We start from the raw sequence: 27,773 nt of genomic DNA, 5'->3' as shown, positions 1-27,773 counted from the left end.
ATGATACTAATTTAGGATTATAAATTGCATGTACTAATAGCAAAGTAAAATTAAATATCATTAGCGATTCGTTAATAGATTTTTTTTTTCATTATTCATAATCTAAGAGCACTTGATCCTCTTTAACTGTAATCTAAACACCATCATTAATTTACAGTTTAAATAATCAAATGTTTGTTTCTCAGTGAGTCACACGTTTCTGTTTATTCTCATCGGCCAGCTCTTTAATGAACTATTGCTCCTGTTCTTCACGTCTTTGTCCAAATATTAGTGTCTCACCGGGACGGTTTCTGGGCCAAAGGTGACGCGATCGATGCTTCTGGCCAGAGACTTTTATCCTCAGATGCTGTTCAAACATCCGTGACAGCGTTAGGAAAATATCCACACGTTATTTGATTATAAAGCGCATTGAATTTAACTCGCTCCGTTTGACATTTGACTATGAGACACCTGTTAAGAGTTAAAAACTGTCTGTTTCACTGCAGCGAGACGTTTGTTGTTTGTTCGGTGCATTTGTGTCGCACAACGGCGGGATTCTTGGCTCTGCGTGAAGCTTTTGTAACAACAAAACAAAGCCAAATAATGTTTTGTGATCCTCAGAGAGACGGCTGGAGGCCGAGAAGATCCTGCTGACTGAACCCGTGTCTGAACTGGGTCACATGGAGTATCATCTACTCAAGTTCTTCATTCTGCTGTGAGTCCAGAGACGCTCAGACGCTTACAGTTTTACACGTAGGATAAATATAAAGCAGTTATTCATACAGAAAAATGATCAAGTAGTTGGAGAGAAACTCTTGACCTCAAGAATCTTTCAGGAAGTCATGTATTTTTGTAGTGTGATGTCGCCCTCTGCTGGTTGAAATTAAAGTAATGATTTGTTATAAACTAAATTTATATATAATTACATAATTATATAGAATGATTATAAACATATTTATAATAATAATAATAATAGCAATGCACTAGCAGATTTGTTTACTTGTTTACTCAACTAGAGCAATTTGGGGTTTTTGTCTTCATGTTTATTAATAAGAGCATAATAAAAATGTCAAATAAATTAATCTGTATAACCTAAATAATAATAATTAATCTTAAATAATTAATGAATCTATATTAATAATAATGTATAATTGTATTTATAATAATGAATAATAGCAATGTGAACCTGCAGATTTGTTTACTTTCTCAAACAAAACATTTTTTTTTTTTGTCTTATTTTTTATTTTAAGGAAAGTCATTAACAGGGACATAATTAAAGAGTCAAGAATTGTGGATTATTTTTATAATTATAAATAATAATGTATAATAATAAATTAAAAATTAATACAAGAACATAATAAAAGCATCAAAAAGTATGTGTAATTGATAATAATGATTTTTATAATAATAAATGACATTGTGAATGAGCATATTTAAATAATAATAAATTTGTTATAAATAACAATCAATAATTATTAATAATTATATCTATAATAATTAATAATGGTAATGTGAAGTAGCATTTATTTTCTCAACCAGAGTAGTTTGACTTCTTTAGTCTTAGTTGTTTAACAGAATGGAAGCATCAAAATGTCAAATAACTAATTTATAATTTTATAAATAATAATGTATATTATTAACTATTTTATTTAGAATTAATTTAGAAATATTATGAGTAATAATGTATTATTCTATTTCTAATAATTGCTAAAATGTTAAATATATTAATTAAATTTTTATAAATAATATTACAATAAATAATAAATAATTACATGATAAAAATGTCAAATGATTGAATTTATCATTATTATAATGTATAATTTTATATATAATAATAATAGCAAGATTTGTTTACTTTCTCAACCAGAGCAGTTTTGCCTTGTTTAGTCTAATTAGTTTAATGGAAAGTCATTAGCATGCATGTTAACCGCGTGTGTGTTTGTGTTTCAGCATCATTTTGCTCATCATTTCATCTTGTTATCTGGCGTTTCGCGTCTGCAGTCTGGAGCAACAGCTGTCTTTCCTCAACACAAAACCGGCGATGAGCATGAGAGAGAGGTACAAACACACACTCGTGCATCAATCACTCTTTCTTACATTTACATTTACATTTAGTCATTTAGCAGATGCTTTTATCCAAAGTGACTTACAAATGAGGACAAGAGAAGCAATCAAAATCAACAAAAGAGCAATGATATGCAAGTGCTCTAACAAGTCAAGTTTAGCCCAACGCAGTACACATATTTTTTTTAATTTTTTTTTTTTATATATATACATATATATATATATACACAGGTGCATCTCAATAAATTAGAATATGGTGACATGGTTTACTTCAGTCTGTGTGCACTGAATTTATTTAATACACGAGTTTCACAATTTGAGTTGAATTACTGAAATAAATGAACTTTTCCACGACATTCTAATTTATTGAGATGCACCTGTATATATATATTAGGGGTGAAACGGTACACAAATATGACGGTTCAGTACGTACCTCGGTTTTAATGTCACGGTTCGGTATGATTTCGGTACAGCGGGAGAAAAACTAAACTTTTTTTTTTCTTCTTATAAATAAACAGTGGTTTACTGAACAAGTTGCTCTTCATTCAGTTATAGTTAAAATTTTCTTAGTGATAAAAAATCTACCTCAGCTTATGCTTAAAACTATAGGGAGCCCTTTTACATTATAAGGTTACAACCAGGCCTAACAACTAAATTTAATTACTATTTATTTTTAAATAGATGATCAACACTCAACTTTTAAAAAAATTGTATGCAAACATGTAAATTTATAAATAATAAAATGTCTAGGCTATTTGTTAAAATATATTCAATTACACACTGGCTGTCATAGCTGTTTCATAACAGATTCATTTAAACATACATTAAATAATTAAGACTAACAGGTTTAGTAAAATATTACAATGGTGTAATATTTCACGAAATGACTTCATTTCTCTAGTGAACTAACAAGCTGTGGATATGAATGAAATGCTACGTGACATTTTATTTCCACGCTGTTTTGTTGATGTCTTTCCGCGATTGAAACACTGATTGAGCAATTACATGAGGCATGAGATGTTCAGTCATGTTTATTCGCGTTAAAACTAGTAGTACAGAGGAAGGAATGGCAGCGTTCACTCGCGCTCCGCTCTGCACAAATCTGTGACGCGGCACGGCTCAGACACGGGAACCGGAGCTGATCGTGGCCGCTCCAGTCAATGCTTGTGTTGGGTTTATACCAGAACCGTCCCAGAAACGGCTCTCCAATGCGTTTATACAGCGATCTGTCATGCCACATCAAAGACTGTCAAAACACCATTTATTATTTGAATTTCCTGGAGAAAAAAAAAATACTGCATTTGTTCCATTTGTACCATTACACCCCTAATATATATATATATACACTCACACACACATACAAAGAAAACAATAGAATTAGAATAGAGAGTGCTAGAGTTAGAGGGTCAAATAAAGATGCTTTTTTTCAAATAAACACTCTTTTGTGAATCTGTTTCGTCCCTAAGATCATTGTAACCCGCTCTTTCTGCAGGTAACCCTGGTTTAACCCCGTGCCAACACTGAAAGCGGCTATGCCCTCAGGAGAGCAGCGTCTGCAGACGACTAAACCAGCTCAGTTACAGGTACAGCACTAGTTAAGTAGTTAGCTAACCGACCGGCAGAGGACGAGGAGCGACCGGAAGATTCCCGACATGAGGAATATTAGCCAGGCTTCACCTAACAGCTCCGCATCTAGGAAATCTCCAGGACTCAGGACCGATCAGGATTACGCTGGTGACTGTTACGAGCAACGTTTTGCTGTTGTCGAACCCAAACGTCAAGAGACTCGAGACGGCCTCATAGTTTCACTTTTTTAACTCTTTCTATGTTCGTCTGTTGTTTTTTTCTCTTAAATGACCTGAAATGTGCATGTTTACCAGTGTTTAGTACACTGCGAAAAAATCATTTTAATGAGTATTTTTGTCTTGTTAACTTGTAAACTATTAGATATTTTTAAATATTTTAAAATCTATACTTTTTAGATATTTTAATAAATCACAAAATAAGTATAATTGTTTAAAATATTTAAATTATATTTATACTTATTTGGTGATTTGTTGAAATATATAAAAATATATGTATTTTAATTATAATATTTAATTTCTATATAAGTACAGTATAAAGAACATATTATATATAATAATTAATTATTTTATATAATATTTATAATATTTAATTTCCAAATATGTAAAGATTATATGTGGTAATTAATTATTTTACTGAATTACCAAATAATTACAGTAATAACAAAATAATACCATTTTAAATAAATGCTGTTCTTTTTAACTTTTTATTCATCAAAGAATCCTGAAAAATTCAACTTTGATCACAGTAATATATTATATTTTTAAGTATATTAAAATAGAAAATGGCTATTTTAAATAGCAATAATATTTCACAATATTACTGTTTTTTTTTTTTATCAAAAAAAATGCAGCCTTGATGAGCAGAAGAGACTTCATTAATAAGCATTAAAAATCTCACTGATCCCAAACAGGAATACATTTGAGAAAAGGAGAAATTCTCTGAAAACAAGTCTGAATATTGTATTCAATTTTGCTTTGCAAGTAAAATGATCTTGTTTTTTACTGGGAAACAAGACAAAATACTGATTAAGAAATTATTTTTGCAGTGTAAAACAGATGAGATGTTCTGGGTTTGTAAAAAAACTAAAATAATAAAGGCAGCGACTGTTTGATATTCACACACATTTCACTCACAGCATTTCAAGATCATAATCAGTCATAATTGATCACGAATAACTGCAGTGAAGGGAATGAAGGTCAAAGTAAAGTCAATCTGAGAGTGTTTGGTTGTCGTCGTTTGAGCGCTGAAGGACAGTTTGGACATGAAGAAAGCCTGTCGTAACGTACTAATCGTCAAATCTCCATTATTTGTGATGTATTAAAGTGCATTATAGGAGGCGTCTGTAGGTTGTAACGTACTTGAAATCTACACTTGCATTTCTGACATGCAGAGCATGATGTAGGAAATCGATATTTAATACTGTGATTGTTTAGGTTTGCTGTAAATGAGAGATTTGGTTTGTAGTTGTGATGTTTTGTACAGATTGAATGTCAAAAGTTATTGTCATGCTCATGATTTAGGCCACGCTGTAGAAATTGTAGATGTTTTGTAACTTTCTGACATGAAAGATGAGAAGTAGAAAGTCAAACTAATAAAAACTTTCACCAGATTCTGTCTCTCTCTTTGTGTCTAAGAAAAATACACATATTTTGTTTAATTAGTTAGATAAAGTTTTTATACACTGCATTTATTTATATATTTTAGTCTCACAACAATGCTAACCTCGTTAGCAGCATATGCTAATCTCATGAGTTTTGCAAAATTAGGTTTATATAGACATCACAACCCACTTTATTTGATTATTGCTTTAAAATTAACTTACTGTTACGTATAAGCAAGTTAGGTAAGTATTTTATAAAGACTATATTAGCTTAAAACAATGATTAAACGGCTATTTGACTGTTACCGTTAACAGCGAAAGTTGGCAAGAAACAAGTCATAATATTCGACTAATATTCTCTCCAGTTTTCACAATAATTGTTTCCTCTCAAGTTTTCCACAGAAATTATGATTTTAACTAAGCTTTTCTTTGTTGTAGTGGATTTTTGTTGAAGGAAGTCAACGTGATGTTCATGCCAAAGCAACATATAGTCCAGTATTTTCATTACCATCAAATTACACATGTATATATCTTCAGAATTTGCTATTTAAAATGTGTAATTAAATGTAAGCGAAAATTAAAAAATATATTTAAGATAAAATGTTTCTTTTCACCAATATGCTCTAACCCCTTCAGACCTGAGCAAAAAAAAATTTCCCAGTTGATTTTTACTCCCTTCCAGCATAGAAATAAAGGGGGAAAAAAACATTTTTGATAACTCATGTTTTTATTGGTATTTTTTCATGTCCATTACAATGGACGCCACGACTAAATGAACATAAAATGCCATGAAATCTTAGATTAAAAAAGGCCATGTTTTTAACATAGGGTGTTGGTGGATTGAATGGGTTGGATGATTGTGGGCAATGTAACCCCAAGAAATCAGTTTTGCATTCAGTTATCATGCAACTTCCAAACGAATTGCTAACTTTTAACATTGTAAGCTAATAAGAGATCACCCAATTACTAACAAAAGGCCACAGCCATATCACCCTGCAGCCCAAGACCGGTTGCCCATGAAGCTAAGCAGGGCTGAGCCTGGTCAGTACCTGGATGGGAGACCTCCTGGGAAAACTAGGTAGCTGGTTTTGCTGCCACTGGTTTATGAACACTCACCAGACACTGGGCCACATTCATCTTGAAATGGAGGAGATCCAGGGTGTCTTTTGTCTGGAGATTGGCCCTCTTGGCACCCAGCCTGTACTCTAACCAACTGTTGACCACAGCTAGATCAAAAGGATGTGTAATCATTCTCAGGGTCCACTTTCTTGACTATAAAATAAATCAATTGTGAAGTCATAGCTTAGCTATGAAATGCTTATAGGTATTTTGTTTCTTTGCATGAACTAACTGAGTGCTGGCTAATATCTCTCGACTCCTGATGTCCATTGGGATGGACATTAAACTTTGAAAAAATCCTATAACTTAATTAAATTAAATATTTTCAAAATAACTTGAAATATTAACACTTGAAATTGTTAAAATTATGCTGAGAGAAAATGTATTAGGCTAGCATGAACATAAATTAACATTTTTTATGAAAAATAGGCACTTACTCCTCCCTCTCTTGAGCTTCAGAGCCATGCTTGTCTTGTCTGATGTATGAAGCTCTCGCAGATCAAGTCAAAAGTAATTTCTCCATTGTGATTGGATAATCAGGAACCAATCAGTAATAAGCATTATCCAAACAATGAAATCAGAGATTTTTTTATTGGTTTAGACCCAGAAATATGTAATGGACGCCAGGTCTGAAGGGGCTAAATGACGTAAGATACAGCGCGCGCCTCTGCATATGCGCGCGAAATTGAAGAGAGCGCGGGAAATTGAAACGTCTGACAGGACAGGAAAGTTCGTTTTTCTGAGGTAAGAGACTTTTTTACTTCGCAACGAGATACGAAAATAACGTTATAATAATGACACTGACATAAACGTGAACTGTAAACAAAGTTAAGTCGTTTTATAAAAACGCTGTTCACACCAGAACCATAATGATAAAGAGGAAGATATCGTTGGTTGGAATCACTTTCAAAGCGATTTTATTTCCAGCTAATGAACGATAAACGTTGACAGTTAATCAAAATCCATCTATCTTTAAGAATAAACGGCTCCTTTGGTATGAATGCTAGCAGTCATTATGGTTCTTGTTGTAAGCGGAGCCTAATTTTACATTTTTTACTCTAAAAACGTTTTAAAACAGTATTTATTGTTAAAAAAGTTTATGTCTCTGTTAAGAGGGATGTTTTTAATTGTGTATTTTTTTTTTTTTTTTTAATCATCTCTCTTTTATTGAAGGGTATCTGTCTTTAACCGCTTGGGGGCGACAAAACATTAAGTTTCAAGAAGTCATGGCTCGAGTTTTCTTTTTGTCTGCTTGACCACAACATAAAATAAAGCAGATACGTAATATAGACAAGTTAACAATGATAAAATATCAGTGGTGAATAATGATAAAACAAGAAAAATAAACACATTTGGAATGCTTTGGAATTATAGTTTTAAGAATAGGTCTATTCAAAAACCTCTCACTTCATGTATGTAAAACATACTTAAAGTAATATTTCTTGATACCTAAGAACACATCACTCTCAAATGATGATTTTCACATTTGGGTGGTCACTTCTTTCTCAAACTTGATTTGTGTGCACTGTTATATCAAACATTCCTCTATAAACTATGTTAATGACAGGCTTTGTGCTGGAGAAATTGCAGGTATTGTCCATTTTGTTTAATGTCAAAGGTCATTCATGGGTTGGTTTGAGAGTTTCACCTAAGAATGAAGTAAAACAGAAGACTTAAAATATAAAACTACAATTTGAATAAATTCTAGAACTCTCCGATCAAGAATAACATTCCAGCATTCATAATAAACCAATTATCAGGTCTAAAGCTACTGTGATGATTTACAATTTTAAGTGGGAATCTCGTTCATGCACCTTCTTGACCCGCGGTTACACCAGTGACACACCTGGTTCCTCGAGGCCTAAAACTGACATTTGAGGTGAGCAATTCCTGGAATGTTGCATCTGAGGGTCACGGTGAGCGAGATTTGACCTTACATGCTCATTCTGATGGGAGGTTCTCTGCACTGAAATTACTCAATAATTCTGCCTTTGTGTTCCACAGAAGAAAGTCATACGGGTTTGGATCCACATGAGGGTGAGTAAATGAAGACAGATTGATGTTAACATAGAGACCTGTCAGATTAAAATCTGCTCTGTATTCTGGATGTGTTTAAAACAGTGACATAAGACTCTGAAAAGGACTTCATTTGTGTCTGTTATTCACATACGGAGGATCTGTTAAACACGGCAGCCAAGAGCACTCCAGTAAAACTGACTTTTATGGGTGTTTTGCGGTACAAGCCGAGTGACTCAAAGGATATCAGGGGCGAAAAATAACACGGCAGTGAATTTGTGGTCTATGAGAACACAGCAATTCTCACTCAAGATGTTTTAAAACAAGCCACTGACTTCATTAAACCATCTTAACCAGCCAAACACACAATATACAGGTTGCACATGGTACTTTTAAGACTTTAAAATGAGACATACTCATTCTAGAGAGTATTTGATTGGACAAACATTTGGATGCAATAATATGTTTAGGGAATTTTTTTTTAAATTTTTAATATTTTAGTCTGTTTTGTACTGGGCCCCTAAAGGGACATAATGATGGTTAAAAAAAAAAACTGCAGTAGAATGCAAATTTATTTAGAGGAATGCAATACTTTTGTGAGAGAACGCAAGTTTTTTGGGAAACACAATAGTTTTATGAGAAAATGCAAATGTTTTGCAAGCAAACGCAAAGTTTCTTGGGGGAATGCAAATGTTTTACAAGTGAGCGCAATCAATTTTTGAGAAAACACGAATGTTTTGCAAGCAAATGCAAAGTTTCTTGGGGAATGCAACTGTTTTACAAGTGAATGCAATCAATTTGCGAGAGAACGCAAAGTTTCTTGTGGGAATGCTATTGCTTGAACAATCATTTTGCAAGAAAACTCAAATGTTTTGTGAGCGAATGCAAAGTTTCTCAGTTAACGCAAATGTTTTACAAGTGAATGCAATCAATTTGCGAGAGAACACCAAGTTTCTCTGGGGAATGCCATGGTTTTACATGCGATTGCAAAGTTTCACAATACTTTCTCAATACTTTTGCGAGAGAACGCAAAGTTTCTTGGGGGCATGCAACACTTTTACGAGAGAATGCAAATCTTTTGAGAGGAAATGCAGTTTTTTGGTGGGTTGCAATACTTTTGCAAGTGAACGCAAAGTTTCTCGGGCGCACGCAACACATTTACGAGAGACTGCAAATATTTTGCAAGCAAATGTTAAGTTTCTCACTGGAACACAATACTTAGCGAATGCCAATTTTCTTGGGGGAATGCACCTACTTTTGTAAAGGAATGCAAATGTCTTAGGGCAAATGCAAAGTTTCTCGGAGGAACACAATAGTTTCGCACAGGACTGCAAATGTTTTGCGAACAAAACATTTGTTCGCAAAACAAGTTGTTTTGTGAGTGAATACAGAGTTTCTCTCAGGGAACTCAAATGTTTTGCAAGAGAACACCAAGTTTCTCTGGGGAAAGCAAGCATTTTACAAAAAAACAAGTGTTTTGCATGAGAATGCCAAGTTTCTCTGGGGAACGTGATACTTTTGCGGAAAAAAAAAGGCAAAAGCATTTAAAAAAATTTTCCTCCCATCTCATATTTTTTTCCAACACCATGTCCTCTTATTGGCTCCATAGTGTTTTTCGAGTAAAAAAAGACTGTGAATTTTAGAACCCTGTATCTGCTTTTAGTCAAATTCCAAAAATTCTCTATCCAGACTAAAGTCTGTTGAGGGAAAAAGTCCCTTCTGCATGGCTAAATATATATAACGTTCCTGACAGTCATGATCTCCAGAGTGCTCATACTTTCAGAACGTTCCCCAAAGGCCTCCATGACTCCAGCCCGGCATGAAGCTCAAAGCTCTCACAATTATTAAGACACGGTCACCTTGTCACCATCTGTCCTCTCAGTCGGAATGAATATGGCAAATCCTGGAACGACCCTGTCAGGAAGCTGGACACATGTGGATTCCAGAATAGAACATTCTTAAAGGGGCAGTTCACCAAAAAATGAAAGTTCTGTCATCATTTACTCACCCAACAGACTCTTTGATCATTTCCATCGGTCAGTGCTGTCAAATCTGCTTTTATGATATTTTATGGTGCTTTTTTACGAAGCTTAGCAGTATAAATTAACATCCACTTTGAATGGAAATCTGAAGTTTCTTATCAACATTCCCTTTTGTGTCATCGAAGAATCAAACAACATGAGGTTGAACAGATGATGACAAAATTGAGAATGTTTCTTTTAAACTGGTTTCTTATACTGCCTGTCTGTTGGCCGTGATCCAGTTGACCCTGCAGGAGCTACTCATCTCTGGATTGGAGTAAATCTCCTCCACCTTTCTGTTGAAGTGCAGCTCTAAGACAAACACTGTGTTTATTTTCCTAAGGTGGATCCAGAGAAAAGATGCCTCGAGTGTTCTTACACAAAAACAGAGCTCAGATTCTCTATGGAATGATATTTCAGAAACACCTCAGCTGCTCTGGAGCTTTTAATAAAACAAATATTTAATAACGCTGTGAGTTTGTGACAAGAGAAGCTAATATATAAAAGCCAGAGCTTCAGTTCTAAGTTTGTTCAGTTTGCACACTTGTATGGCCTCATTCACTGACATTTGCTGATTTTGTTCCACAATAAGACTTTTGTTTTGACAGGTTAGAATATAATGTTGGGGGTGGTTGCTAGGATTGCTATGTGATTGCTAAGATGTTCTGAGTATTTTTTAGTCTGTTGCTATGCAGTTTGTTGTGGGTGGTTGCTAGGGCATTGCTATATGGTTGCTAAGTGTTTTGAGTGTTTTAGTCTGTTGCTAAGCAGTTTGTTGTGCGTAGTTGCTAGGGCATTGCTATGTGGATGCTAAGATGATCTGAGTGTTTTTTTAGCCTGTTGCAATGCAGTTTGTTGTGGGTGGTTGCTAGGGCATTGCTATATGGTTGCTAAGATGTTCTGGGTGTTTTTTTAGTCTGTTGCTATACAGTTTTTAGGATGTTGTGGGTGGTTGCTAGGGCATTGCTATATGGTTGCTAAGTGTTTTGAGTGTTTTAGTCTGTTGCTAAGCAGTTTGTTGTGCGTAGTTGCTAGGGCATTGCTATATGGTTGCTAAGTGTTTTGAGTGTTTTAGTCTGTTGCAATGCAGTTTGTTGTGGGTGGTTGCTAGGGCATTGCTATATGGTTGCTAAGATGTTCTGGGTGTTTTTTAGTCTGTTGCTATACAGTTTTTTAGGATGTTGTGGGTGGTTGCTAGGGCATTGCTATAGGATTTTCTATATGGTACAATTATTTATTAATTTTTTTACTATGTAACATCACTAAACTAAAACTTTTTTTTTTTTTTTTGCTTGATCTGTCTTGATCATGAAGTCTAGACTATTATTTTGGCTTTTTAATAAGTTATGTGCCATGTTTTCCTGTATAAACCGTGAAATGAAAATGTTGTTCTCTAAGGAAAAAACTGGTTTTATTGCAGATAATTTAGGCTTAAAATAGAACTGAGTTTCTTGTTAAATTAAAAGAGCAAATGTGCTGTAACTCTCCCCCGGTGAATATTAGCGTAATGTTTTGTCTCTTACTCCTGATAAAACTTTAGTGTGATTTAACCATCAGCCGTGGAACTAAAGAGCAGCTAATCTTAGCGTCTCAGTCAAGTAACTGTTTAATGAGCTCAAGTATTGATTGAAGCCATAAAATGACAGACAGCGCATATATCCTGTGAACTTTGCAGTGTTTTCACTGGCAGACAAATGTCTTTGTGTGGTAACAAATTCTCTGTGTTGGGTTTTTTCCAGGGAGAAGACAGAACGAAACGAAGCGGTGAAGTAATTTATAGGGTGGATGACAGGTAAAGACTTTTATTAACATAGTGATTTGATACAGGGCAAAGATTAGGCTGCTCACGGTAATGACTAAAAACATCTGCTTCCCATAAAATCCTTCAGTGAACCAGTAGAGCATGTTTCTTTTAAAAACCCTGTCATCTTTATCACACAATCACTAGTTCAGAAACAGAGCTACCTCTAATTAGATTTAATTAATTTACTGTAACTTAACCTATAAGACAGAAAATAGGGTGACTCTGGTAATTCGAAAGAAAATGTATATTTTTAATTGTTTTTATCACAATTTAGCAAATTTCCCAACTTGAAATTGCAATTTTGTAATTGTGTGTGTATATATATATATATATATATATATATATATATATATATATATATATATATATTAAATTACTATAATCCCAAAAATAAATCGTATATTAAATTATATAACATAATTTAAATTTACTATATATATATATATATAAGCAAATTTCTCAACTCAAAATTTGAATTTTGTAATGCAATAACGAATTTAAAAATATATATTAAATTGCATAAAGTAATTTAAATTTACAATGGCAACGTGTTTCCTTTAACCCATCAAAAATAAAGAGAAATAAAATATATAAACATAAATAATATATAAAATTATTACTATAATACAAAACATTTAATTGTATATTAAATTATATAAAGTAATTTACATTCACTATATCTATGTACCAAATTTACCAACAATTTTGTAATACAAAACGAGAAACAAAAAAACATTAAATTACTACAAAAAATATAAAATTGTATTTTAAAATTTAAATGTACATATATAGAGTAAACAATGGCAAGTGTCAAGTCTTCCATTAACCCATCAAACAATAAAGAGAAATAAAAAATAGGCTATAATAAACATAAAATTACTATAACTCAAAAAATTTAATTGTATATTCAAATAATATAATTTATTTAAATTTACTATACTGTTAAAAAAGGGTCAATAAGTGATGGCAATGTGTTTTTCCATTAACCCATTAAAATAACTGAAGTTAGACGAGATTCAACAAGATTGAAAAAAAGAAAAGTAAATGAGTTGAAATGACTTGTGCAGCCAATTTGATTATACTTAAACATGTAAGTCAGCAACTGAACTTAAGTTTTTAAGTTGAATTAGGTGGATATGTTTCACTATATTTTACCATATCATTTGTTGTACTGAATTTAATTTATAATCAAAAATAGAAAAATGTCATTGTGTCTGGACAAGATGTTTCACAATTCTTTGTGACAAACTAAAGGATTGTTTTTGAGTCTCGTTTTATGGCCTGTGGGCCATTGTAATATTTTGTAATCTGGTTTAACCCCATTCATATAGTCAGTGACTAGCAGTGGGAAAGAACATCTGCATTATTCACTGTTTGGATTTCACAAACTGGTGTCAGTTCTCTGTCACGCTTAAGTTTCAAAAGCACAGAAATGTTGGTTTCAGTTTGAGATCCTGAGATGAGTCAGTGAAAATCCATTATAACAAAATCAGATCAGAGTTCACTGAACCGAGATCACACGTCACGTCGTTCTCTGAGGAACAGCTCAGCCTCCAGACGCTTGTTCACACCTTGTACTGACTGAAGCTGTGAGATGTTCTTGCTGTCAGTTTCCCGCAGAGACTTTCTGCTGAGGACAGTCACACAGATTTGAATAGAATAGATGTGAGGGAAATGACGTTCATACTTCTGTCCTCTCTTCTCAATATTCCCTTTCTGACTTTAATTAACAATGTCAGCACATGTACTATAGTAAAAGTTGTTAAGCACTCTTGTGTTTTAGTGTGTGCTGCGGGTTTGCTGTTGTCTGCAGAGTTTTATTGGATCCATGAAGTCTAATGTGACCGCAGGGCTGAAATACTCGAACACAGCATGAGACGCGCTCATAACACGGAAAATATCACCAGGTCCAGATGACCAACGCCAGGGTTCAACTATCCTCGATCAACCTCTATCAGTCTCTTTCATGGCCTTCTCTGTTTTATTAGTTCTTATTTGTCTGTCATCATCATTTTTATTTAATTTAATTTTGCATTATTTTCTCACATTTCCAATTTAGCACATTTCCAAACTCTTATTACAGTAATCGGATGAAAACAAGTAAAAAAAAAATACTATATATGTGTGTATATATATATATATATATAGATAGTGCTGTCAAGTGATTAACCGCGATTAATTGCATCCAAAATAAAAGTTTTTGTGTACGTAATATCTGAGTGTGAACTATTTATTATGTATATGTAAATACAAACACATGCATGTATATATTTAAGAAAAAATTTGTTTGCATATTAAATATATTTATATATAATATAAAATATAATAATATAAATGTATATACATATAAATATTTTCAAAATATATACTGTTTGTGGGTGTATTTATATATACATAAACACAGTACACATACATTATGTGAACTAAAACTTTTATTTTGGATGTGATTAATCATTTGAAAGCACTAATATATATATATATATATATATATATATATATATATATATATATATATATATATATATATATATATATATATATATATATATATATATATATATATATATATATATATATATATATATATATATATAGTAAATTCAAGTATATCAGTAAATTCAGTCATATAATTAAAATGTATTATTGTTAAATATATACAATTAATATTTTGTAAAATATTTTCAAATAAACATTTAAATTTATCTAAAATATTTTCTAATATTTATTTATTTATTTATTTTATAGATTTTTTTTTTTTTTCAGTAACATCATTTTAAAAGTTGTGTGTACAATATTAACATCATCTGGGAAGAAAGACCAGACTGGCATATTAATTTCTTCAGAACTGTATTTAAACCATTTATTGATGAATTAATGTATGTTTGTGCATTTGTTAGACTGTCAAGTTGTTGTTTAATGCAAGTTTTAAACTTAACAGAACTTTTAAATTGAGTTGCTGTGTGTTTGCATGTCATTAAATTTTTATTCTTTTTTTTTTTTCAATGATAGCATGTTAAAACTTACATTTACATTTAGTTATTTAACAGATGCTTTTATCCAAAGTGACTTACAAATGAGGACAATAGAAGCAATCAAAATGAACAAAAGAGCAAAGTCTCAGTGAGATTAATGCAGTACATGTAGCAAGTGTTTTTGTTTTTTTTAACTTGTGTAAATTATTCATTATCCTGAAGCATGTTTCTCTGAAATATTATCTTCAAGAGTAACTTTATTTAAACTGTTGATGATATAATGTGCATTTTTAGAATTAAACAACTGCATGTTGCATGAAGCTGCATAAACAAATGCATAAAGTTTTATTTTCCTATCTAACATATTATCTCAGACACTGAGATTAAAAATGACACTGAATTCTTCAGAGATCTGAATTATTATCCTAAATGACCCGAAATCACCCAAAATATGTTTTTTAAAGCAACCCGGGCTAAAATAACTCAGACCCATTGAGAAACATTGCGCTGTCCAGATAAAATACAGTCGTGTTGTTTTGCTCTGTCGGCCCCCCATAAACCCTGACCCGTCCCCCAATCGTCCATCTGGTTTCTTTAAAACACTCCGAGCTAATGACGGTTTTCCTAGAGATCCTGTCAGTTCAGAGCCTCTCGTCGTCCGTCTGATTGCACGGCAGGGGCCTCACTTTGGGTCCAGGAATTCAGACTCCACGGGGCCACGGGGCCCGTCTAACAAACATGCTCGACGGCTCATCACATCCACGGGTTCCCATCACTGGATACAACACATGTGAGCATTTCCTAGGGTCCCAGAGAGAGAGAGAGAGAGATAGATACATACATACATACATACATACATAGAAAGAACGATAGAAAGAGAAAGACTGATATATTGAAAGAGTGATAGATAGATAGATAGATATAAAGAATGAATGATAGAAAGAATGATATATTGAAAGCGATGAACTAAACACATGATGACATGATCTGACTGACACTCGCGCGCGCCCCCGCCCCTCACTGCGCGTTCACAGTGATTATCGGACACAGCGGCGCGCTTCTCTGACATTAATGACCGCGCGCGCGTCTCTCCTAGCGTTAAACGACAACGGGAGCCTTCAAACGGATTTACAAGCGAAACCACTGTTGATTCCGGTGTGCGTTCGCGGACGGAGCCGCGTCGGGGAAATGCAGAGACACGGAGGCGAGCGTCAGCAGCGATAAAAAGCGCAGGTAAGACGCGTTTGACGCAGAAATGTGGTGCGCTTTCTATGCGGTTCCGCTGGATTTGTCTTTGTTCAGCGGCTCTCTGTGGACCAGTTCAGGCTGGATCTGTGTTTTCATGATTGTCCTGGTCCAGATTCTTGGGTTTGTCTTTGTTTAGTTAACGTTAGATATAGGAATCTCTCCGGTGCATTCATATGATCGATGCAATCCTACAGCAACACACAAAATGCGCTTTGCATGCATGCAGTGACTCTTACGAATGAGTGCAACATCATGCATGTACTCCGTGCATATGAATATGAATGTCAGTCAAAATAAAAGCGGTAGACGTACTCAATAAGCTCAAAACCTTGTGAGCTGACTACGTAGACAGCGTTCTGGCAATCATATGCTCACTGGAGCTATTTATTTAAATATTTAGTCAAGTCTAGTGCACTAATACAGGAGATGTATTTACATGAGCACAATTAGACTATTGCATGAGTCTTTTATATGCTGTGCATTAATGTGAATGTCAGTCTTTTAAATACACGCCTGTGTCTCAAAACTGAGTATATTGTCTATGCAGACATCATTTTTTTGTGTGTTAAAATCTAGTGAGCTGCCTGTCTAGAAATCATTTTGGACCTAATTGTATCAGAATCTAGTGGACTGTTTTATATGGGCATTATAGGCCTAAAATCTAGTGCGCTTTCTACCTAAAGTCAATTTGGGGCATCATAGTCTCTCAAGTGAGCTGCCTGGCTAGAAATCATTTTTAGACCTCATAGTATCAAAATCTAATGCACTGTTTACTTAGACAGCATTTATGTGTATCATACTCCTAAAATCTTGTGTGTTTTTTAGAAGCCATAATAAAAGACATCTAGTGAGCTGCCTTACTAGACCTCATAGTAAAGTCTAGTGGTCTGTTTACATTTTTGACCTTTAAAATCTAGAGGATTGTTATATAGATAGAGGTTTTTGACCTTGCAATACCAAAATCTAGTGAACTGCCTAATCTAGACATCATTTTTGGACCTTGTTGTATCAAAATGGACGTTTAGACAGCATTTATGCAATGAGACAGCATTGAGATGCTTATCAAAATCTAGTGAGCTGCCTATCTAGACATCATTTTTAGACCTTATAGTATCAAAACATTGTGGACCGTTCAGCCAGACAGCATTTATGGGCACTATTCTCTTAAAAATCAAGTTTTCTACATAGACAGCATTTTTGGGATCATAGAATACTTTCTGGATGGCGAACTTTCTGGACAACTCTTTACCTAGTCCTAGACAACAGTTTTGGCCGTCATAGTATAAAAATCTAGTGTGCTGTCTACCTAGACAGCATTTATGGGTATCACACTCCTAAGATCTAGTGTGCTTTCTAACAAGACGCCATTATTGGGTATCATAGTCTCAAAACCTAATAAGCTGCCTATCTAGACAGCATTTTGAGCACCATAGTCTCAAAATCTAGTGGGTTGCTCATTTTTGGACTTTGTAGTATCAAAATGTAGTGGTTTGTTTATCTAGACAACATTTTTGGGCATCGTGAGCTGCCTACCTAGACAGCAATTTGGGCATCATAGTCTCAAAACCAAGTAAGCTGCCTATCTAGACGTCATTTTTATGCATCAAAATCTGTGTGCTGTTTTCCAAGACAGCATTTATGAGTATCATAGTCTCGAAACTCAGTGAGCTGTCTAGCTATAGAAGGCATTATTGGGTGTGTAGGTCTGAAATCATAGCCTACTTAGACAGCATTATAGGCAGCTGCCTTCATAGCGAGTTGCATTCATAAACGAATTTTGATCATCAAATTCTGAAAATGCTTTATATGTATTCATCTGTCTTGATTTGGCTGGTTCAGCGCTACCATTTTTGTTAATCTGTTTCCAGCGATCGAAGGGTGTCAGATCATGTCCACTAACTAGGCCTCATCTCGATGATTTGCCATTATTGCGAGTGTGCGACGCTGCTAATGTCTCGGCTCGGGAAAACAGGAATATAATCCATTTTCATTGAGTTAAAGATCTTTAGGAGCCGCAGCGATGGGGTGTCAAGCTGTGAGCCCTTCATAGTTCAAATCCATTAAAGCCGATATGGATTATTGCGTTTCATAACGACAGGCTATGAATAGTGTCCTGCTTGTAAGGGTTTTATTGCCTCAAATTTCACAGGAAATGCAAAGCGTCGTGGGGAGCTCGCAGAACCGGTCCTGTGTCAGTTCTATATGTGATTTTGACTGCTGACAAGTGAAGCCTATATACCTGTTTATTTTCTGTTATGAATTATGAATGATGATTATTTGTGTACATTTTAAAATTAGCATCCTAATGAGGGTATAATGGGGTAGGCAGTATCATCAAAATCTTTAAGATAACTGCAGAACAAGAATACTTAAATATTTTATATTATTATATTACATTTATATTTACTCATATATATTTATATTTTAGCCTATATTACATTATTTATTGTTATATTATAATATATTATCAAGTCACTGCAGAACATGGACTATAAGTATATTTAATATTTTATTCATTATATTTATATTATATTAAATTGTAATATTTATGTTCATATATTATATAGTCTTGTTATCAGACATTTTTGAATATATTGTATTATACCCTTTTATGGAAATGCTTTCATAAGTAACGCATAAACAAATTATTATTATTTTTAAAGTTGCTGCAGAACAAGAATAACACTAATTATATTTTATTTGTTTATTACACTTAGTTGTTTATATTATAGTTGTTTATTTATTTTTGTTTTATATATTGCAGTGTATATATTTATATGTATATATTACATAGTCTTGTTATCAAACAGATAAATATAGAAATATTTCCATAAATAACACAAGAAAATTCATTTTTTTAAATTGCAGAACAAGAAAGACTAAAAATATAAATGCATAATGTTTTATATTTCAATATTACATAGTCTTGCCTTGTCTTGGATTATGAATCCAGTGTTGGATATTTTTTCCTGCAATGCTTCATGGGAGATCTCCAGCCGCTGGTTTTGCACGGGACGATCTGAGGCGTATGAGGCGCTCCTGATGCCGCGTCTGTCTCTTCTCCATCACAGGAATCAGAGCAGAACATGTGAAGCGTCTCTGCAGCACCTGAGCCTCCAGTGTTCAGGACTTCTGCTCACATTCACTCACACTGGGCTTTGACACGCTTTCCAGGAATCAATGTGATTTTCCCAAGTGTCATGATGCAACAGACTGATGCCTGCAGTATCAGTTTGTAGCAGTAGCCAAAAATACATTGTATGGGTCAAAATGATCCATTTTTATTTTATGCCAAAAATCATTAGGATATTAAGTAAAGATCATGTTCCATGAAGATATTTTGTAAGCTTCTTACCGTAAATATATCAAAACTTCATTTTTGATTAGTAATATGCATTGCTTAGAGCTTCATTTGAACAACTTTAAAGGCAATTTTCTCAATATTTAGATTTTTTTGCTCCCTCAGATTCCAGATTTTCAAATAGTTGTATCTCAGCCAAATATTGTCCGATCATAACAAACCATACATCAATGGAAAGATTATTTATTCAGATTTGAATAAATGAATGAATATATTGCATAATCATGTAAGGCCTGGATAATCTGTTGAGTGAAATGCTTCACAAATGATACTTCATCTCATTTGATGATTTGATTGAATTGAACAGAAACATGTCCAGGCGATTCTTTCGCACAAAAATAACAAAAAAGAAAAAGTTGTTTTGTTTATTGTCAGTAATAAATAATGTAATTAAATAATATATATATATATATATATATAATTAAGCATGTTTTATTTGTTTGAACTAATCAGTAGTAATTCAAATAATATATTAATTAGAATTAAAATAATAATTAATAATAATAGTAATCTTGAAAAATAATTATTAATTATAATAATGATTGGGCCTCTTTTCAATAATTAAGATGTTTTTGCACAGCAATTTGCTTGCCTATTTATTTATTTATTATAAGTAATACTTAGATAATGAAAAACTATTTCTGAAAAAAATAAATAAAATAAAATTATATATAATATTAATTAAAATTAAAACAAAAATGAATGTAATGGTAATCCTGAAAAATCATTTATATAAAATATATATATTTTTAGCATGGTTATTTCTTTTCTTTTTTGGCATGTTTTGTTTATTTAGTTTTAATCAATAATTAAATTAATAATAATAATAATAATAATAATATATATATTAGAATTAAAATAATTATGAATGTAATAGTAATCCTTAAATAATTATTGATCATGATAATAATAATTGGGCCTCCTTTTGGAAATAAAGATGTTTTAGCATAGCATACCATGCATATTTATTTATTAACACTAATTAAAACTTAAATAATGCAAAACTAAATCTAAAAACATTAAATATATAAAATACTATATATAAAACATTTTTTTAAATTTATTTACCATAATCATTAATAAGTAATGTAAAAGTAATCCTGGAAATTAAAAAAAGTAATTTATTTATTTATTTATGTATATATATATATATATATATATATATATATATATGTATATGTATATGTGGTGAAATGTGATATTGAATTGCGACGTGCAAGACCAACTCATGCACAGTAAGCATAAACTATATATTAATAATGAAAAGACTCAAACTGATCAAATTAAACCGTGCTCTCTGTTCAACTCCCTCGTTAAGTGTTATTATTTGATTTAAAGCTAAACTAGTAGCTTCCAGCTTTAAATCTGATTGGATTGGTGTGACGCGTCTGGATGTGTTTAATTGTATTGGTTGGTGTGAGGATGATGATGTCAGGATTGACCGTTCAAGCAGCTCACGACAGCGTTAGCAAGATAAACGCTCAGGCCTTTAAACGGCTTGCAGAGCCTTCGAAATTAGCAGCATGTCATTAGGGTTTCGGATCCCACCACTAATTTGCCGTCCCTGTGAAGTGCAGAGGCTCATGGGAACAGGCCTGGGCTGAATCTGTGGACTCCTTTCACCTAGCAACCACCTGAAATTATTCGAAATCCTAGTGAGCTCCCTATCTAGACAGCAGCGCAGGTAGCTGTCTCTGTAGGCAGCAGATGTTGGCTGTGGTTGGACATCACATGCTGCTTGAGTCCGACCCAGTTTCCTGAAAGTCTGATGAAATATACTCACGAATAGCATTTAATGTGGATTAATATACTCATTTAAGATGTTTGTATACATTATTTTTAACACAGTGATTGTTATTAGACTTTATTTATATTTAATTTGTTATATATATATATATATATATATATATATATATATATATATATATATATATATATATATATATATATATATATATATAAATATAAAATATATGTATAGTCATTCTATACATATATTTTATATAAAATATATATACATATTTTATATTTTATATTATTTATTTATTATATTGCATACATTATCTTGAGTTATCAGACATTTGATCATTAGCGCATATTTTATTATACCCTTTTATAGAAATAATTTCACAAATGACAAGCAAAATAATTGTTTGAAGTTACTGCAGAACAAGAATGACTATACAGATATTCTACTTTATATTGTGTATTATATTTATATTATTTCTGTTTTATAATATTAGGTATTATTCATGTTATATTTATTTAATTAAGTTCAATTGTTATGTTATATGTACATTTTATATATTTTAAATTATATTTATATTCATATATTACATAGTCTTATGTTTCTGACAATCATACTATTATACCCTGCTATAAAATATATATATATTCTATAAATAACAACACAAGCAAATTCAATCTTTTGACATTAATGTAGAGTAATATTGGTGCGTGATGTGTACAATAGAAAGTATTCCAAAGTCGATTACAATTAAATTTGTGCAAAAAAATCTTAATTGGATGAATATAGTGTTTTTCCATCAGATGCTCCGTCCGCCGGCTGACTGTTCCTGTGAAGCTGCAGGTGTTTGTCTCCCACAAACCACTTCACCATTACATGCAAATCAGCGCGTTGAGGTGAAACAGAGAAACGTTGAGTGTGTGTTTTATCGTCTTCCCCGGGCAGGAAGCAGCAGCATCAAACGCTTTCCGACTCCCACATTTCTCCGTCTGTGATGTCGGGATCAAAGGCGGCGGAACAGAGAGACGCGTGATGCAAGATTACACAACCATATCCTTTAACGCCGCTTCTCATTAACCTCCATTCTCTCGCTCAGCTGTGGGACGCCAGTACCTGCTCTTCATTACTGTACACAGCCTGCATCAAACAACACACTTTTATTAGCATGCACCACCGCCTCGTGTGTATCTTTGCAGTCTGTCGATTCCTGTTTGAAGTGGATTAAAACGTGACATTTAGATCCTGTGTGGTCCGAGTCACTCGATAAGAGATCCAAATAGATTCAAAAGAATCATTTAGATGTAATGAGCATGTATTACCAAGGCCGATATATCGGTCGATATTTGACTTTTTTTTTTTAATTATCGGCATCGGACAGTAATTTTCTGTTGTGCAGCACTTTGTTTGCAAAAAAAGAAAATGTATTATGTTTTTAAAGATTGCTTTTTAAAAGATTAAATCTTAAATTTTTTATGCCTTTGTTTGATTACCGCCATCTTTCCTAATAAATTGTGTTAAATCACAAATTCAGAACAATAAAACAGACAACACAGAATTTCTGAAAAAATGTTACATTTTATTGTAAAAAATTTATTCTTTATTAAATTGTTGTATTTCCAAGGCCAATATATCGGGCTGATATTTGGCATTTTATTTAAGTAATTGGCATTGGCTGGTTGTGCAGCACTTTGAAAAAAAAAAAAAAAAAAAAATTGTTCATTTTTTTTTATTTGAATACATTTTAAAAGATGAATTAAATTGTTAATGTTTTATGACTTAATTTGATTACCACCATTTTTGCTAATAAATTGTTTAAGATGATAAATCCAGAAAAATGTAAATGGACAACACAAAATTTCAGAAAAACAATTGAATATTTTATTGTTAAAAAAAAAAAAATTATTTATTAAATTGTTTGATTTCCCAGGCCAATATAGCGGTTGATATTTGGCATTTTTTAAATAATCTGCATCGGCCGGTTGTGCAGCACTTTGATTGCCAAAAAAAAAGAATTTTTCATTTTTTTTATTTGAATACATTTTAAAAGACTAATTAAATTGTTAATGTTTTATGCCTTAATTTGATTACTGCAGTTTTTGATAATAAATTTGGGTTAAATCTTAAATACAGAAAATTTAAAGCAGACAGCACAGATTTTCTGGAAAAAAAAATTATATTTCAAAATCATTAAAATGTTTTATTAATTCACTTGATTAGATATGCTTTTTGATTATTGAAAATTTAATTAAACCATTTAAACTGAATCCAGAAAAATTAAAACTGGGGGGGTGGGGGGGATTGATTTCATGGGGCCCTGAAATTAAAATTTTGATAAAATTGTAATTTGAGAAAAACAAAACAAATTTGAAAAAGTTCAATAGATTTTATAGGGTACAAAATACAATTTTTGTAACTTTTAATAAGTTGTTGCTTAATTGTATAAAATTCATGATTTCTATTAATTTGACATGCCTTTAGATTACTGAAATTAAATTTAACCACTAAAGCTGAGTCTAGAAAAAAATTTTACGGTCGGAAAAAACTGAAACGGAATTTGGGAAAAATAAAACACATTTCATAAGACCCTAGTCATTGCGTACTGTGTATTGTTTGACGCTCCTCCGAACAGAAAGAGGGAATGTTCCGGAATGCTGCAGGCGGGTGGCACATCATCTTCTGCACAGATATGAAGTGACACATCATATGATACATGGTTGTAAAGGCCTCCATCCCAAGGCCAGCAGAACACATTCCCAGCGCTCCAGATCCTCACGAACGCCCTTGACGGGTATAAAAATCTCTTCCCGCTGTATCACATGATCCCAGAACAGCAGTCACACACAGACACTTTCACACCAACACACAGATCAGGCTGTCTGAGAAATACTTGAGTTCATATTGAGGTGCTTTAGTACAGCTGAGATCCCTTCTACAGCTCTAGAAAGACACGTTTGAGATTAGTAGGGTATTTATTTGTCCCAGGAGAAGCATCTGAGAAGCTGGAGACTTCAGGAAGTCTCTATTTGATCTTTGTAATATCGCAATCGTGTCTGCTAGACATCAGTTAGATTGAATAGAGATCTCATTTATGAGTTGCAGTGGTTCTTGTAAGTTTAACGTTCTTGATGTTTCATTGCAGGATCTTCAGGTCAGTGTTTTGGTTTCTTGGTTCTTTAAAGCACCAGAACTTCAAGTCAAGTCAAGTCACCTTTATTTATATAGCGCTTTTACAATATAAATAGTGTCAAAGCACTTAACAGTATCAAATTGGAGGATAGAGTGTCAGTAATGTATAATGATAAGATTAAACACTCAATTTTCAGTTAAAGGCATTTCATTATTGAATTCAGAGATGTCATTGTCTAGCTCAGTTTAGTTTAAATAGTATCTGTGCAATCAAATCGGCGATAATCCCTAGAAATTAAGTGTCCCCAACTGAGCAAGCCAGAGGCTTCAGCCTTGGATGTATTGAGATGTCTGACTTGTGGTAACATTGAGATCTTTATTTAATCTCATTGATGTCTAGGAGAGATGATTGAGAGATTACAGTTAGAGGTCGAGCGATATATCGGTTTTGCCGATTAATCGGCACGATAGTTGATTGCTGGAACTATCGGCTATCGGCAAAAATCCATGCCGATAGTTTTCCGGGTTGTGTCTGTTGCTGGAGCAGCTGAGAAGGGTCTGCTGTCATTTTCCAGTGCGAGCGGCCTCCAGATGTGAATCACTGACACCTCATGCTGTTTGTTTTGACAAGTGAGGCTGGGTGCTGCACAGAGCGGGAAACTTCAGACGTGGATTTAAATGCAGCCGACAGAAGATCCTGCTGTGCCACAGAGTCCATTCACATAGTTTTCCATTAAATTACATTATATTTGTCCCAAATCATTGTTAATGTACATCCTAGGGCACTATCGGTCAACCTCTAATTACAATGACCTCATTTGTGAGTTGTGGTGGTTCTTTGGAGTTTAATGTTAGTGATGTTTCTTTGAAGGTTCTTCAGATCAGTGTTTTGGTTTCTTGGTTCTTTAAAGCACCTGAAAATCACTACATTTGGACGTGTTGAGATCTCTGACTCTAACATTTAGATCGCTTCCAAAACTCAGAAGTGGCTCAATTGACATTACTAGGGTGTTTTTCTCAAGAGAAACATCTAAGAACTAGGAGGCCTCAGCAAGTCTCCATTTTCTCTCCATTTAATCTCATTGATTTCTAGGAGAGATCTCATTTGAGACTTTTCTTTTCTCTGAGTTCGGTTTGCTCCTTGTCTTATCAGGAACCATTTTCTCAAGATGTGTTTTCTTGGAGTTTAATGTTCATTATATTTCATTGTATGGTTCTTAACATTCTTCCTTTGGTTTCTTGTTAGAGCCCGACTGATTTATCATTTTGCCGATTTTATCGGCTGATATAAGCCTGTCGCAGATATATCTGCTTCGCTGTATATGCCACCGATATGAACATTTTTTTTACAGAACATATAACACAGATAAAATGCTTGTAAATGGTGTAATTACGTAGTTTGTCCAGCAGAGCACACTCCATTGTTTGCTGCTGGTGACTCAGGTCACTGAGTGTCGCCAAATCTATAGTTTTCCCACGGAATTGGGCTACTTTAACACTGTTTCCGCGAGTTGTTTTTCATGTCCGCGGGTTGAAGCGACCCCAGTAATGTGATATTTAGCCCCTGGAATGTGAATTGTACCAGGGGAACCCCGCCAAAAAACATGTTTTACCCCCCAGAGCAATTGGGCGGGATTGGCAACCCTGAGCGAAACCAGCCAAACCTTTCATTTTAGTAAGGAGGTCTCTTGTTCAGGCCACGGCAGACAAGCAGTCAAGCATTGTCTTAACAGTAAGCTGCTAACTAGTTTGTGAAATGCATAACTTACTGTAAAGTTAATAAACAATGACCACATAAGTTTCCCTTTTCAGTATATGTCCAATATAACGATTTAACGCTATGTTGTCACCTAGTTGGTGAGACACAATGCTATAAAGTAAATAAACAATGTCCCCATCTGTTTACTCTCACAATGATCATACTCTTTTGCTACATAGGGCCCTATGATTTCCACGATGCAGAAAACGTTGACAGAATTGCGGAATCCAGACATAAAAATGGAATTTACTGTATAACGCAGAATTTCTCGGAATTTGTTTATGTATATACTGTATTCTATATACAGTACTAGTCAAAAGTTTGGAAACACGAATGGGAAGTGTTTTCAAAATTTTGACTGGTACTGTACTATAATATACACATTAAGAATATCGGCTGATATATATCAATATCAGACTTTTTACTCCCTAATATCGGTATCGGCATCGGCATCGGCCCCGGCCCCCAAAAGATCGGTCGGGCTCTATTTCTTATTTTCTAAAATGCCAAAGCATCAAGCTGTAAAGCCAGTTATGGTTCTAACACGAGCATGTGGATGCTCATGTGGATGTTTTCAGATGGTGGTTTTCTCTCGTGCAGCTGATAAATTCAGATCAGTGGATTTTGATTGACGGTTGATTATAGCTGGTGAAAAACACGGACGCTGAGCAGAAATTTACAGTCTGAGAGCCATTCGGCGTAAGTGGATTTCATTCGGGATGATGTGAGGATTGTGTGTGTGTGTGTGTGTGTTTACGCATGAGACCGTGAGTGTACGGCTCGCTGTTTCTAGAATATTATAGATTAATTTGGAAGTATGTCTGGCGTTTGGATGAGATGATGATGATGTTAGAGGAGGATTTGTGTGTTACTGCTGGAGATCAGTTGTGTTCGTACAGGAAGTTTCATCAGGTTTTACTGTATTGGGTTGTGTAAGGCTTACTTTGCATTTCATAAAGTTGAGTTCCTTCCTGTTATTGTGAATCAGAAAGAGCAGAGATTGAGTTTTTACATCTGATTTGTTGTTTCAGAATAGCTCATCTAAAAATGATCATTCTGCAATTTACTGTTGTTCCAAACCCATACATTTTATTTTTTTATTTTATCGTACGATTTCAGAAGACTTGGGATGAAGTAAAGTGAGTTGATGGGTTTAAAACCACCAGCGTTATTTTATTTTATTAATATGCTACACTGTAAAAAATGTTGAAGTTGTAAATAAAACAAAGATTATTGGAAATATTTTATAAGAAAATACTTTTGCAATTTTTCTACTTAACACACTGAATTAAACATGAAATTGTTATTTGCTCTTTCGTTGTAATTAATTGTGAAATTTACTAGCATTTTCTGAATTAAAATTGTTTCTT

General features: G+C 33.5%; 2 protein-coding genes and 1 long non-coding RNA gene across 6 annotated transcripts in view; all 3 read left to right on the top strand.

Annotated features, from left to right (window-relative positions):
• The window catches only part of LOC131534565 (GRAM domain-containing protein 2A), a 35,654-nt gene extending 30,415 nt beyond the window's left edge, over positions 1-5,239 (top strand). Inside the window, 3 exon segments of the mRNA XM_058767527.1 lie at positions 601-694; positions 1,930-2,037; positions 3,536-5,239. Coding sequence (XP_058623510.1) covers positions 601-694; positions 1,930-2,037; positions 3,536-3,539 — 206 coding nt within the window. The 3' untranslated portion in view covers positions 3,540-5,239.
• Positions 5,240-7,012: 1,773 nt separating this feature from the next.
• myo9ab (myosin IXAb) overlaps positions 7,013-27,773 on the top strand; it is a 116,257-nt gene continuing 95,496 nt past the window's right edge. For 2 of the 3 annotated variants that reach the window (XM_058766327.1, XM_058766326.1), the window contains exon 1: positions 7,013-7,093. In XM_058766327.1, coding sequence (XP_058622310.1) covers positions 7,023-7,093 — 71 coding nt within the window. In that variant the 5' untranslated portion in view covers positions 7,013-7,022. Of the gene's footprint in view, positions 7,094-16,206; positions 16,396-27,773 lie in introns of those variants that run through there. The other variant, XM_058766328.1, reaches the window with a different exon arrangement.
• Positions 7,110-14,346, top strand: LOC131533884 (uncharacterized). 2 transcript variants are annotated; one of them, XR_009269229.1, is made up of 4 exons: positions 7,110-8,228; positions 8,354-8,386; positions 12,126-12,178; positions 14,004-14,346. It is a non-coding gene; the product is annotated as an uncharacterized LOC131533884 (long non-coding RNA). The 2 variants fall into 2 exon arrangements; XR_009269228.1 differs by having other exon boundaries at positions 7,112-8,386.

The sequence above is a fragment of the Onychostoma macrolepis genome, chromosome 25, assembly GCF_012432095.1.
Source record: "Onychostoma macrolepis isolate SWU-2019 chromosome 25, ASM1243209v1, whole genome shotgun sequence".
Classification (NCBI taxonomy): domain Eukaryota; kingdom Metazoa; phylum Chordata; class Actinopteri; order Cypriniformes; family Cyprinidae; genus Onychostoma; species Onychostoma macrolepis.
Note: the sequence above shows the minus strand (reverse complement) of the source record. Positions and strands in the feature narration are given on the sequence as shown.